Source organism: Procambarus clarkii, chromosome 57, assembly GCF_040958095.1.
Source record: "Procambarus clarkii isolate CNS0578487 chromosome 57, FALCON_Pclarkii_2.0, whole genome shotgun sequence".
Taxonomy (NCBI): domain Eukaryota; kingdom Metazoa; phylum Arthropoda; class Malacostraca; order Decapoda; family Cambaridae; genus Procambarus; species Procambarus clarkii.
This window is the reverse complement of record NC_091206.1, coordinates 6,419,184-6,434,393: the sequence shown is the minus strand read 5'-3', so window position 1 is coordinate 6,434,393 and position 15,210 is coordinate 6,419,184. Positions and strand designations below refer to the sequence as shown.

General features: G+C 36.4%; 1 protein-coding gene across 3 annotated transcripts; it reads right to left on the bottom strand.

Annotated features, from left to right (window-relative positions):
- Nucleotides 1-3: 3 nt before the first annotated feature.
- On the bottom strand, nucleotides 4-13,351 carry LOC123745059 (mediator complex subunit 7). 3 transcript variants are annotated; one of them, XM_069306221.1, is made up of 4 exons: nucleotides 13,255-13,351; nucleotides 10,791-10,995; nucleotides 10,418-10,675; nucleotides 4-8,739 (listed from the first exon to the last, which is right to left on the bottom strand). In XM_069306221.1, exons 2-4 carry the CDS (start codon nucleotides 10,983-10,985, stop codon nucleotides 8,524-8,526), a joined length of 669 nt encoding a protein of 222 aa, XP_069162322.1. In that variant the 5' UTR covers nucleotides 10,986-10,995; nucleotides 13,255-13,351; the 3' UTR covers nucleotides 4-8,523. The 3 variants fall into 3 exon arrangements, with proteins under 3 accessions (XP_069162322.1, XP_045581311.1, XP_045581312.1); XM_045725355.2 differs by lacking the exon at nucleotides 13,255-13,351 and adding an exon at nucleotides 12,855-13,007; XM_045725356.2 differs by lacking the exon at nucleotides 13,255-13,351 and adding an exon at nucleotides 12,851-13,006.
- Between the last annotated feature and the right edge of the window lie 1,859 nt (nucleotides 13,352-15,210).

The window sequence follows — 15,210 nt, the reverse complement described above, 5'->3', positions numbered from 1 at the left end:
GGGTTTGAGAGCAAATGTTTTTTTTCTTTACTCAATAAACAAGTGCTTAATAACAGCAAAACAAGAGATAAAGCTTCAAAATTATTAAAGCTTGTGCATCACTGTCAACCACCAACATTAACTACAGGTATTATAAATCAATCACCATTAAAAGATTTAATTTCAGTTATATATGAACCACAAGTGCTGTACATCCAACCCATATTACCAGAATGTGATCCATTTGAAGAATCTGAGAGCTCGTACAAGACTTCTAATTCTAACGTCAACAGCAGTAGTGGTTGATCTTCTGTTGGTGAAAATGTTAAAATAGAAAAAGATGCACTGCTTTAAACAAATTCAGATAGAAAATGTTGTAAAGAAGCATGAGTAAAAGTCAAATGAGTTTGTTCATTTTGTGAAGATTGTTTTGGACAGCAACAATGTGTCTCTCCTATATCAGGAAACAATTTTGGTTTCTACACGTGTGTTAAAACAAGCTTTATGCCTTTAAGTTTTGCTGTTACTTAATTCAGTTTATTTTTGTCATTGATGATTTCCATTTATAGTTCTATACCTTTAAATAAAATAAAAATATCAAATTTTGATTTCCTTGTTTTGTTGATTTGTAATGCATCAAGGTTATGACACATGCTCCAATGGCAGCACACCTAGAAAGATGAATCACTCCTACAACTGTAGCAGCAATATAGAGCTCCAAAAATAAACATACAGCACCAGTATATGTTTGAGCTACATTGGAAAAAGTACACTTGTGTGTATGAACAGTGGACACCAACAGTTGCATGAGAAACTTGTAGCATATCACCGGTGGAGCACACCATCACAAACATAGTAATAGACCTAGTCAAGTCATAAATACTTGTCTAATTAATTAGTACCTCAAAATTAGTACGACATTCTGGAGCAGTTCCTTCAAAGTACTACTGCAAGTAACATCATTAGTTGATATTTTATTGAAATCTTTGCACTTGTTGGGATACATTATGATTTTTTTTTTTACATAAACAGAACAACCACCACAGAGTTTTAACATGGACTCAAATGAGATCAAAATAAATCTGACCACCCTAAAGGTCCATGGCCTACTCATAGGAATAGTCTGAAATTAAGGCACAAAAGTCGAAGACTAAACAATAATCATTGCAGTTGCATAATTAGAAAAGGATTATACAAAATGTTCCTTATATACTTCAAAGTATATTAAAAAAAATGGTATCTCATATACTACCATAATTTTAAATTAATATTAAAACCTACGAAAAAATAAACGTACAAATAATATTGCCTTGCACATTATTGATTCATCTACTGTACTTACATTAGATGATATGCAGGCGATGAGTCACAATAACGTGGCTAAAGTATGTTGACCAGAGCACACACTAGAAGGGGAAGGGACGACGACGTTTCGGTCCGTCCTGGACCCATTCTCAAGTCGACTTGAGAATGGTCCAGGACGGACCGAAACGTCGTCGTCCCTTCACCTTCTAGTGTGTGGTCTGGTCAACATTAGTTGATATCTTTGTATGAAATGAAATTTCTTCACTGACTTTACTGGACAGAGCATATCCTATATTTAAAGTAAAACATGAAAATAAGTGCCGAGTTTCATAGTAGTACAGGGTATTTGGTTCAGTAAATTTATTAAATCAGTAATTTGATTTTACTGTGCTCAAGAAGAAACTGACATATGTTACAACCTGACAATATTATGGAGCTCTTAGTCAACATTTTATCAGTACAATTAGGCCTTCGATGCTTTTCTTTTTATGCGGGTAAGATTTTAACTCTGCAGTAGAATGGGTAGTTATTGAGCACACCTTGATGCTTAAAGATATTAAAGATAATAGACCAAAAAAGTATATGAAATCTATATTTTGTATGTACAATATAACGTATAAGTGCAAGTAAAGAGTTATGAAAATAAAACAGATCCAACATAACCTGGACACTATTAATGCAATGAAGAAAGCACACTTTTATTCTGAAATTTAAGTCTCAAATTTAATGTAGGGCACTGGAAGGAGGCAAGATAACTCATATGAAGATTAAGAAAAGTTAACAAAATTATGAAATAAATAAGTACAGTACTTTGTAACTTTACAGATGTGTTGAACCACAACCCATGGAAGACATAGGCTAACCAGGCTTAATTGGTAAAATTAATATGAACAATAACCCGAGAGATGTCCAATATTAATGGTTTTTATCATTTTGGCTAACTAAAAAAAGATATGGAGTAATGAATTAAACACCCCTCACCTGCTTACCTCACAAAGGAGAACCACTGGGTTCAATTCATGGGCACAGTTCCATCACTGTTTGCCCCTGTACATCCAGCATTAATTGTGGACATGGATGTAAAATTATTAATCACATTCTAGAGAAAATATAGTGCAAAATATCTTGAATGGTTCCAGCACCTGGCCTACATACGATGCAATCAATGTGCAAATACTGTACTGTACTGTACTGTACTGTGCTTATATGAAACATGAAATTTGAGATAGCAGAACTGGATAATTCTGATTACAGCAATTTGAAGGCATGTACAGCAGAAGTGGCAAGATTCAAAACCAGTGAAAGTAAGTTGATGAAATTATATTTTTATATGTAACTTTTATCCTAATTTATGCACGTATCTTTTATGAAGACAGGAAAAATTTATTAACAACTGAACATCATATTATTGCAAGAGGCTTATAAAAAGTGTGAAAAACTCAAGGGGGAGTGTTATATATATTCACAACCTATAAGAACTAGGTGTAATCCTGTGGTCAAAAAAGAATGCAGTGTTATTCTCCATATGTATAAAAACACGATGATAACTTTTGAAGAACTAAATTAAAGCCAGACTTAATTCTCTTCAGAAATTCTATAAATCCTAGCAAATGGGAAGAAAGGTGGTGGAATGAACAAAAAATAAAGCCAAGCTGCAATTCACTCTTCTTAATATTCAAATTGCATATAAAATGAAATTGGCTAGTAACACACATTTGCAATACTATAAAAAAATTTACAATTACATACATTTTCCAGTTCACCAAAATCAATAATATAAATAGTGTTAAATATAACGAACTTTCCTAAGCTTTCCCTAAACACTGATCGAGGATGCCTTATGGAGATCCAGGCTGTGACCTAACCAGAGCCAGGATCAGACTTTGGCTCTCTAAGAGGTAAGAGGAGCTTTGGGGATCAGAGATCAACCCAAAATTGACAAAAATTCCATTAGAAAACAAAATAAGCAAATACTTCAAGAAATTTAGGTACCTAGAAGTAGCGAACCAAATGACTGTTGCCACAGGGCAAACACAATAACTGTCACACATCTGACTGCCACCAGGTGAGATTTCTGGTCACTTAAGGTTCCAGTCAGCCTGCTCCATCATTCACAAGCCGGCTGAATGAAACACCACTACCCTATGGGAAAGAAGGAAATTTCTGTGGGCCACCTCAGTAACTTCCTGAGCTAACTCACAACAGCTCCTTAAGAGAGGCTGGCATAACTGAAAAAGAACACAGTAAACAGAAAATATGGGCAGACCTACCCATGGGATAATGCAAATGATAAGGACCCAGGATAGAGGGGCACTAGCAGAGCGATGAGGCCGAGGGACATCCTAGGCAAAGCCAAAGACCATCAACCAGGTAGACAATTTAAAACAAACTTGGAATTCAAAAATGAGCCATGGAGGAAACTCCCAAGGAAAGTAGCCAAAGCAACAAGAAGACCCCAGGAAGGCAGTGAGGACCACCAGCTGGACAAAAACCAAAATCCCCAAAGTGATGGCAGCAAACAATGGGAAGAAGACCTGGGCAACTGGGAAGCCTCGAGAAGCTGGATACCGAACCCCAAGGACCAAAAACCACACCTGGTAACTACCAATATGGGACCGAGGCCCAGATGCAGATCAGTCTCTCCAGCTCAGTACGAAAAGAACTGAACATTGCCCTAATGACTAGACCTGAAGCAGGCCCTGCTAACAAAAAAAAAAAAAAAAAAAAAAAAAAAAAAAAAAAAAAAAAAAAAAAAAAAAAATTAGGAGAGACCACAGGAATCTTCCTTGGGTGGAACAGAGTTACAAACCTGCAACCTTGAACTGTACACACGGGAAGGGGTGGAGGCACCAGCAACAGACAAGACGGTTACACAAACAAGCTTTTAGGCACAACTGAAACAAGGCTGCGGAGAGGGAGAAAGGTACTCTATAAAAACCAGGAAATGACAAAACAAAAGCAGGATTCTAAGGCTGCTGTCAAAAACCTTAAAGGAACAGCCTAGCAATTGCTAGCAATTGTCAGTGAAACCTGCCAGTGCATGAGTTGTAGCCCCATAGAGACCAAATGTTGGGTAAATTTTGGTACCCAGAGAGAATTGCTGAGCTCAGGCTAGAGCACAAAGCGAAGAGAAAGTCCCACAGAGAGCACCTAAGAATGCCACACTTGGACAAATAAGGAAGCCACAGCCCACTGGGCTGCCCACAATCCAAAACATATAGAAGCCACTAAGAAAATTAGTGAGCAAAGTCATCACTACATATGGAGAGGCTAGCAGCCACCACCACAGGAGCAGAGGCCAACAGCAGTTCACCATGGCATGAGAATGGTGAATATAACAGGCAGAAAGTCAGCTGCAACTTCAAAACTGGAATAAGGTATGAAAATTGACAGGGAAGCTAGAACAACTCGACCATGAATGTAAAAATACAGAGATAGAACACAGACACACTGTGGGTGACATAAAACAGTCATGGATAAACAAAAGGAAACCACAAAGCAATGGCTCCTGGCAGAACTTCTATTTCCAGGAATAACCAATGTCACTCAGTTAAAGTGTGAAGCAGAGGATAGGCCATCAGAGGTTTTGTAACATGCTGTGACCAGGTAAGTGAAGGGGGGGGGGGGACAAGGGGATAGGCTGGCTGGAACACTGGGTGACTTGGGCTGATAGATAAACTAATATAACTAAATAATGGCTGGAACTTTGGGTGACTTGGGCTGATAGATAAACTAATATAACTAAATAATGGCTGGAACATTGGGTAACTTGGGCTGATAGATAAACTAATATAACTAAATAATGGCTGGAACATTGGGTGACTTGGGCTGATAAACTAATAAAACTAAATAATAAAAGGTAGGAAAAAGATAATACATTTGTTGGCAGACTGGATGTGTGTGTGTAGTTTTGACATGTTGGATCGATGTATGACAATTAGGAACTACCACAACACACAAATTTCAAACATTATGGCTCACCGGCCAATATATTTCATTCCTAAAATTTAGTTCAGCATTATTATATTTTTAAATGAATAATTTTGAAACAAAAATAGTTATTTCCATAAAAACTAAACATGAATAAACTAAACAAATCACATTTAAAACCATTATCTGCATTATATTAACATTCATTTTACTTAATCTTACATCGTGTCAAGACTGTCTTCTATAAAAAAAAAATGTCAAGTGTCAAACAACCCTTTCTGGGCCCAGCCTCAGTTGCTTCCCCGTGAGACTCATTGCCTACCAGAAGCAAAGGCCTTTGCATTTTACCCATGCCACCTCCAGGAGACATGGAGCACATAGGAATAAATGATCAACACTGTACTGTATTGAGGCAAATTACAATAAAACGAGGCCATAGAACACTCACACTCATTCTGAGAAATTATTTGAAAATGTACCAAACTACAAAAGCAGAACACTTAAAAACTATTAGGGAAATGAACCCATTGACTACACCCCATCCACCACCATGTGGCATCCAAGCCAGACAAAGTGATGCATTTATCCTCACATCCTAGCCCAGGCATAGTGTTAAGAAAGTAGGGAAACAGGATGGGTATGGAAAGCTACCAAGGCTGAACCCCGAAAGGTCATTTTGACATTTAATTTTTTAAATTACTTTTGACATTTAATTTTAGTGCTTTCTCATTAGTATCTCCCTGAGTTTCCTCTCATTGGCATCTTACATGGGAAAATCTGCCAACATACCCAAAAAATATATAAAACAAAGAGACCACATAAATTCAGGATGGGACTTACCCAGGTAGATGAAATCCTAAACCCAGGACCTGTGCAAAGCAGGAACAAGAGCCTAAGGACAAGTAACACCTAGCCAAGTGAGGGCCGAGAAACACACAAATGGAGCACCAGACACTGCAAGTGGAAGTCATGTTGGCAAAGAAAATCACAAATGTTTTGTATTCTCCTACAACATGGCCTCTAGGATAAGCAGCAGGTCAACAGTGGCTGTTCCTGTCCAGTAGATGAACTAAGACAAACAGGCCACAATGCCGGGCAACCTAGAATGTGGATGAAGAGCCTTGGCTGCTGAACCCATCATAGTCCACAGGGAACACTGAACATAGGTAAGTATGGCTTCAGGAAACACAAACCCAGGTTCTGAGGGCCAATAGAATACGCTCGAATGCCAGGGAATAAACAAACTGGAATGGGAAAAAGTTGGCTAAGGAAGAAAATAAATTCTAATAAAAAAAAAAAAAGATTGCCACCACTGTAGAATGTGAAATACATGGAAATGATGAGCAGAATCCCGTGTTAAATGCAAGACCCCCAGAAGCCCATGGCCCTCCATATAAAGACACACCCAAAAACAAAGCAAAAGTCGCCAATCATGGGATGGGATGTCAGCAATTCAGTAGTTGACCTCTAAGATAAGGTAATTATCAGGAGAAAGTGTTAAGCCATTATGACTATACAACATTTGGAAGGGATATGAGGATATGGTATAGGATGGAGGAAGGTAATGGTGTCCAATCACTTGGATGGTCAAGGATTGAACACTGACCTGCTAGAAGTGAGGTTGTTGCTGAACCATCACTGAAAGTATAATCCCACTGGACATGAGAAGTGGCCCCAAGAACCCAAGCAAACACCACCCAGAGAGGCTCTGCCCAAACCAAATGACGATATGCACCAGTGCTTAACCTGAGATTCCCGACTTGATTCCTGACGTGAGGAACTGAATCCCTTGTAGAAGATAAGATAGTTGCTGGTTTTTGGGCACTTAGGTTATTGACCTTAGAGGACTAACAAATAATCATACAGTATTAGGTTTATTGTAATACTGATATCCACAGAGATATGAAATAAAAAATGTTGACACCCACAATTTTGTTCATCCAATTAAATTCCTTAAATTTTATGAAAAAATAATCCTTAGGTCATATTTGATACTTTTCACATTTAAATATACTTCTGGAGTATGTTTGATGCATTTCTTACAAGCATTACATGGTTTTTTTGGCAATGATGTCTGGTGACTTGCTCTAACGTTGACAGCACTAAGCATCTGTGGATACCTCACTATATTACTTTGCCAGGAGCCAGGCATATAGTTGACAGGCAATGACTTGGTGCCTCCTGGTGATGGATTGGGTGCCACTGAGAAAACTTATTTATTTTTCTGTTGGAAGTATGGCACTTTATTTTTTTAAATATTGCTCAGAGGGAATTTGGGTGTTTTGACCTCCTTTCATTGAAATGAATGCCTATATGTCTCGGTATAGTTTAGGATTGATTTTTTATCTCCATGCAATCCCTGTCTTGCAGAGGGGGCAAAGAAAAATTGTAAAGGCACTTGTTCCCATTAGTCAATGGGATCCTCACAAGTACCTGCCATTAGCTAATCTGCCCAGCCGGTGTTTAAGCTCAGGAAAACTACTGACTGGGAATCTCAGAAAATACCTGACAGCATAATTTGATTATTGAAATAAACTATGCCATACAAATATCTTTTAGTTGTGTTTTAGTATTTGCCCAGCCCCAAGTCATACATGTTGTTGGAATAATCATGTTTATATAATCAAGTCAGTCACAGGATACATAAATTGAACTCCCAAATTAGAGAAATTATTATGAATATAAAATAAATACAAAATTTTTCATATCAAATCCATTAATTCAACCAAACTAGCTTCATAACATTAAAAACAAATGTACCAGTAAAGCATTCCTACTAATACAGATTTTGTTAATTTGGGGAAATTTATGGATTTGCAACAGCATCTAACACTGGGAACAGAAAGACAAAACTTCAATTCAATCTTCTAATAAAGTTCATGTGTATTTTATAAATGGAATTCAACATTTAAGAAAAATGAAAATAATAATAATAATATATATTGTTCTAATGAAGTATTTTTCTAATGACAGTTAATCACATAATAAAAATAAGGAAAGACATATACACAAAATAATTTTTTTGAAATATACAGTACTTCAACATTCTTCATATCCATACAGTAGTTCTACAATAAACATGAGATACAGACATATAAAAGTTACAAAACACCTGTATGAACAAATTCCCATTTTCTTACTAAAAAACAAAACACAAAAAAACATTCTCATGACACAGATAATTACTGAACAGCAAAGTATTAACTTAAAACTCACTTTGTTGTTATTAAATCTGTAGCACTTTCTTCTATCTCATAATAACTTATATATTATAGAATAATTTATATGTATAAACTCTTTAATATTTCTCTACAATGCATCCACAATATTGCACATGAGTCTGTCCAAGCTTGAGCACTTATCTTCAGATGCACTGGTGGTATCATTCTTTGGCCTTAACTGAAGCTCCTCGAGGGAAGGCACAAGTAGTTTTGAGTCAAGGTCTAAGTTGTCGGGCAAGGATGCCAAAGCTTCTCTTACAAGTCTACTCACTTCATCTTCTTGTCGTTCTAATCGTTCTGCAACCTGTATAAAATTAAATAAAATACAGTAAATAAGTAATCACTAATAGTACATTTAAAGTTATGTTAATCTGATGAGAAAGATACATTATTTTAAAATGATTTAATTAGTAAAGAAAAAAATTCAATCAAAATGGAATAAGATGTATTTAAGAGCAAAAAGGGTCTAACTGCAGTTGATTGGTGTAGATGTAACCTTGACAATTAAAAAATGTGCTGGAATTATGGGAGTAGCAGAGAAGTCACCTTGGAAATACTTGCGAAATTTGTGCCAGATGTCAACAATCAAACTATTATATAAAATAATCAGACTAAAATGTTGATTTCTTATAAGAAATGTGTCATTTACTCTTTAATATTTGTTTAACACTTTCGCATTCTCAGTATGCACGCCCCAGCCTACCCCAAGGTGCGCCGAGAGTTTTACGTGAGTGAGCGGCCACACTGAAACGTGTATATTCTTTTCAGTTTTCTCACCTCAATTTTTGTTGTATGTCGTTCATACACACCTGGCAAGGTCCAAAACCCAGGCGTGCCACCCACACCAAACCCAAAAATCGAGCGAGAGTTACCCGTGATCTTGCAACAGCAATAAAATGTGAATATTCTTTTCAGTTTCTCACCTCAATTCTCGTGATACGTCGTTCATTTTGGCATCAATTTGTTTGCAATAGAATTCCCTACAGGGGTATATGCATATAAAGTCCAAAACACCCCCACCCCCCACAACAAAGGTAAGGCCAAGCATTACCCGTGAGCATGACAACATACATTACCAGTGGACATCCGTCAATTTAATTATTGACACAGACTGCGTTGTCACCAGACGAAATAATATTAAATACTATTTATAATATTTATAAAATATTATATATAATATTTATAAAATATTAAATATTTATATTATAAATATTTAATATAATAATATCTAATATTTCTAATAATATTTATGCTTTTAATATTTAAAATTTTTAATACTTCAGTAGTCATTTAGGAGCAAGGTTTGAAGCATATTGTAGGTTACAAAATTTGTCAACAAATTGGACAATACATATGTCCTCAATCTGTGCTTCATAGGCCTCCAAATCAATAAATTTGAAATATAAAATTTCCTTTTATCAACAATCTGGCTTTATCATGGTGTACTTTCAACATTATTTTGTTCATTAATACGATGAGTCTTTCTCACTTTGTATCGAGTTCCTCTTTTGTCCTCTCTCTCAACAATAAAGCATAGACAGTACTGTATAATAGAATGGGAAAAGATAACATTTTGGCAATTGCACATACAGTCCTGCATAGACAGAATGACTGATAATAGGAATGTAAGTGACTGGGAAACTGGAGAAATGTATACAGTAATGATTGCATCTTATCTTTAGGTTATCTTTAGATGATTTCGGGGCTTTAGTGTCCCCACGGCCCGGTCCTCAACCAGGCCAGGCATGATGCCATTAAGAGAGTAATACAGGCCAGAAGTGTATTTGGATAGGGCTGTCTGAGGGATTTTTTTATGGTCACCTAATGCACATTAAATGAGATGATATCGAGAAAAAAAAAGCCTACAAATAAACAAACAGTAAGTGGTAGTGGGCAAAAGTACATTTTATAAGTGGATATGTAACAAATTTCATTATTTATGTAAGTGCTGTCTACATTCATTAAAACATGTGATGACATACCTGATGTCTTTGTCGTTTCTGCATTTCGAGCATCACACGAACAGTTTCTCGTGCCTGATGCGGTCGGAATTCATTTATTAGGTGATGTATATTTATGAAAAGAATATTGATATCCTCAATCTTATCTGTGCGTTTTGTAGAGTCCGGGCATTTTATAAGGATGTCTAGAAGGTCCAGAAAATTAACTAATATGGAATGGTTAAGCTTCTTTAGTTCCCTACGATGGTCAAAGTTTTGTGGGTAGAGTCGACGAATGGCCTGCAAATGAAACATATCACCGTATTAATATCTTTTCTGAGCAAAAAGTTAGTGAGTCAAGAACTAAAGAATGTACGTAATCTATCAATTTCAAAATATAACGGCTATAACTAACCTGAGACTCCAGAGGTCTAATAATGGTATCATCAGCATTAAAAGGGACACCAAACATTGTATATTCATTGTGTATTGGCAGTGGTGGCTTAGGGGCTCTTCCTCTCCGTAAGTTTTCATCTGTGTAAAGGTTAATATATTGTGTGGGAGGTAGAGGGAATGTTGATGTTGAAGTGGTTTCTGCTGGTAATGCCATCTTCAATATTCTGAAATGAACAGATGATGACAATGACATAATGCTACATGTAACAGCTCAAAGCAACAGATAGATTTTTATAGTCTACAATATATTTATTGTTATACAGTTTCTGTGTATATCAAGGAATTTGCTAGTGGTGATGGAAAAATGCTATTTTCTGTTATGCTCATGAGTATGGAAACACAGGTGTCACTCTGAATATCCATAATGCTCTCCACCTCATGAAAGGGGATAACCGAGCAATAATGATACGGTAATATCAAATTGCAAGCATACAACTCAAACCCAAGAACATCAAATCATCTAAAGTCTTACGCTATCATTAAGCAAATTTAAAAAGTTATATATATATATCAGACCTTGCAAAAAAACTGGAGGTAAGATAAACATCAGGAGAAGCATTTATAAAATATGAGCTGATTTAATGCAGCAATAATGGTAGCAATAACAGAGTAATCCCCCCCTCACTTTCCATAAGTTCAGCATGAACAAAATTCATCATATATGAGGTAGGTATTTTAAAAATAAAATTCACAAGCCTTATATCCTAGTGCCCAGTATGTCATTATCTTGGTATAGTTACAAGATTAGCATTACACTCATGTTTCTGTGTCTGTCTTTGAGAGTCTGTGGTCTTACTGCATGTCTGTATCTGTAGTGTGTGTCTGTAGAAGGTCTGGATGGTACTGTCGGGCTCGTTCTCGATGCACAATAGGGAATTCATGGTTCAAATCCAGGACAGAAAGGCTGGGCACATTTCCTTTCATCTAATGCCTCTGTTCACCTAGCAGTAAGTAGGTACTCAGGAGTTAGTCAGCTTGTTGTGGGATTACATCCTGGGCGGGGTCAGTACTTTGGCTTGGGAGGGGGACCTAGATATAAGCCTAATGTGTATGAATACCAATGTGTTGCGTTTCCACAATGGTCGCCCAAGTTAAAATCGGTGAACGCCCAAGAATATTGTTGAAAACATCTTGGTAACTTATTAAAACAAAAATCGAAAGTTTTTTAACGTTAGGTTAGGTTAGGTCAGTGTTTTACCACTGCGTCATGGGGACTTCATATCTATGGGAAAATTTTGAACGCTAAAATAAGCATTCGCCGATTTTAACTTGGGCGATCATTGTGGAAATGCAACACATGGGTTGACCCAATTGCTACTTGGGTCAGATTTTATTATGGTTCGGAACATCAATACCAGTGTAAATTAGCACCTGCACAATAATTTTCTTTGTTTTGTTCTATAAGTAAAGTATTTAATTAATTAATTTTGTTGCGGGATAGGAAGGACGATGTACGTTTGGTATGTATCGACGTCACGCCCAAGGTTATATGAAACAGTTATAGAACGAGTTTTGTGCAAAACCCGTATGTATGATTTGGCCATACTTCATGAGAAGCAGGGGTGACTTGGCCTAGTACAGAGTTATGAGAAGGCAGGACTCTGAAAGCAGGAACAATCAGGTGGTATAACTCGGGAAGGATATAACATAACTTGAAATTAGGACTTAGCTAGACCAGCCAACGTTCTTGGGACTCTCTTAGCTAGCCCATCCAGTATGTTCTAGGGACTCTCTTAGCTAGACCATCTAATATGTTCTTGGGACTCTCTTAGCTACACCATCCAATATATTCTTGGGACTAACAGCTAGACCATCCAATATGTTCTTGGGACTAACAGCTAGACCATCCAATATGTTCTTGGGACTAACAGCTAGACCATCCAATATGCTCGTTTCAACAAAAAGGTCCACTTGGTTACTACTCATGCCTAATGACCATTTATGTGCAACAAATAACAAGTAGTATCTAATGATATCATAAATGAATTAACGGAATCAGTAAAAAAATAATGCAAATACCTGCCTGGAAGCCCTTTCGTCTAAGCTACAACTCGTCAGAAATCCATTCATTCACAGAGCATCCTTCCACCTCCAGCCAAACACTGAAGTCGACGACAACAAATCTGGAGCCTGGCTGGTATAAGCTCGAGAACCTCGGATATCCTGTGTTCCGATTCTATAGTTGGAATCTCTTTCTTCACCACATCATGAAAATTAAATACTTATAGTAGGATTTAGTATCTATTATGACAATCCATATATATAGGTTTTGGCTCTTATGCTACTGGCACAAGTAATCGAGTGAAATTTCAATTTATACAAGCAAAGGCTTCTTGTTTTGTATTTTTCCTAATCCTACTCTGGAATATTGTTAATAATATCAATTCTATGTATGGCAAATTACAAGAAAATGAAGCTCTTACGTATCTATTAGGAAATTCCAAGAATTTCCGGCGTAGCTGAGTTCTCACTTGGGAGTTCTCCTGGCGCTGGCTTCTCGACTACACCCGCCAGTGTAAATTGCGACAAGTGAGGTGGGAGAGGTGAAAATTGACAGCAGAACCAAATATGAAAATAATGTGATATTGTGTGTTTCCTACAATGATACAGTTCTTCTCTGAGTGAAAATATACTCACATATAGTAAGTTCGTCGGGTTTTTTAAAGTATTCGATTGTAGATACCTGTGTTACGTCTAGTTTAGAGAGATGATTCCCATACGTGAGTGGTTATTGAATCCACTAATCAACAGGTTGTCGGTGATTTACTCAGATTGATTTGTAGATACGTTGAAAAGAATCAAGCGTTTGTCATAATACAAAACTATGTTAATGCGAACAGGTCTGAAGATATATTTTGTTGTAAGCATCACGCTTAATTGTTAAGGATTCGAAACTCATGCCGTGAACCACTTCCTGTTTTTAATTGTTCTACTTCACGTATACAATAAATTATTATACAGTACTCAATTAAACATTTATCAGAAAGAGAAAAATATTCCTGAGTGATCATTAAAATTAATAAACTATTATCCAGCATAACCTACAATATACCTTTCAGCACCAACTCCTTTCCTACTTCACACGCAAATAAGAATAAACCATTAGGAAATGTTTCTTTTTTCTTCGCCATATATAAAGATTTTTATATTATTCCAGAATACCAATAGTTATTTGTGAGACAAATTTTGAGTGTGATAAATTTGTCTAGGCTGCATCATTATGGTCCTTTAATGAGGTCTTGACCAACTTTTCACACCTGCCACTGAGATGTTATATTGTTTGTAAAATTGCGGAACAAATATCGTTTGTTTGGTATTTGTATGGCAAGAAACAAGATATCAGGAGAAAGTGCTGACAATTATTAGAAGTAGAAATTTTAGTTGCAACACTTTATGCTTTCAGTTTTGAGCTGAAATTTTACACAAGTTCCTTATAATAGATAAGACATACAGTAAATCATCTGTGAAATAGCAAGCTTTGTTATCAATTTTTGTTTGAATACAACCTTACTCTGTTATTACTTTGTTCTTTTCAATCTAACATAAGTAACAAGGGTTTCAAAGAATACAAAAATAAAAGTAATAATAATATTCATGCACCACTGAAATACTAGGACTTGTGGTGGTTGCTATTTTCATTGTGAAAGGAAATGCCTCTGTGTAACCGGACTGTTTCTTAGCTATGCATAACACCACCCCACCACCACCTCATACTGTGATTTATTGGTTTACCCATGAATACAATATAATAAACACTTTAAAATTCTTGAGTTGACATGTTGAATTCAGCACTCTTAATTCCCATTCATGTCCAATAAGAGACAATTCTCAATCGACTTGAGAATGGTCCAGGACGGACCGAAACATCGTCGTCCCTTCAGCTTCTAGTGTGTGGTCTGGTCAACATAAGAGACAACCTCCCTGATAAGTCACAACAATTTTGTTAATGTATATTAGCTGTTACATGAAAAAAGGGAGATAATACTCATGAAATACTCTTTGCATATCGGTGAAATATTGCTGTCTGGTGACCTCACTATGGTTACAAGAGACTTGGATGTGCCAAGGAACTCTGAACACTGTCATTCTTGTGAGATATCTTCATGGGCACAGTATTGCATTATTGAGTACATTCCAGTGTGTATGACTATTTTTAGTAAAAAAATGTTAGGAGAGTGACAACTTTATATTTGCATATTTATGTTACTCAAGCCGTACATATTTATTTATATGTAGAACTGAAACTTATAATTTTCACTACTGTACTTCATTAAGTTTTGCTGATACTTGATGGGACATTGAAGTCCCATCAATGCCACCAGGATGTAATGTAAATGTAGACAAGTGATGTTTCTTGCACACTATATATTGATTGAACA

Bases quoted from the DNA above. Each gene is read 5' to 3' on its own strand.
- LOC123745059 (XM_045725355.2), bottom strand. From the start codon at position 12,901: ATGAATGGATTTCTGACGAGTTGTAGCTTAGACGAAAGGGCTTCCAG. The intron at 10,676-10,790 runs GTTAGTTATAGC...TTTCATTTGCAG, and splicing joins TTAGACCTCTGGAGTCTCAG to GCCATTCGTCGACTCTACCC. The intron at 8,740-10,417 runs GTATGTCATCAC...AATTTTATACAG, and splicing joins AGAAACGACAAAGACATCAG to GTTGCAGAACGATTAGAACG.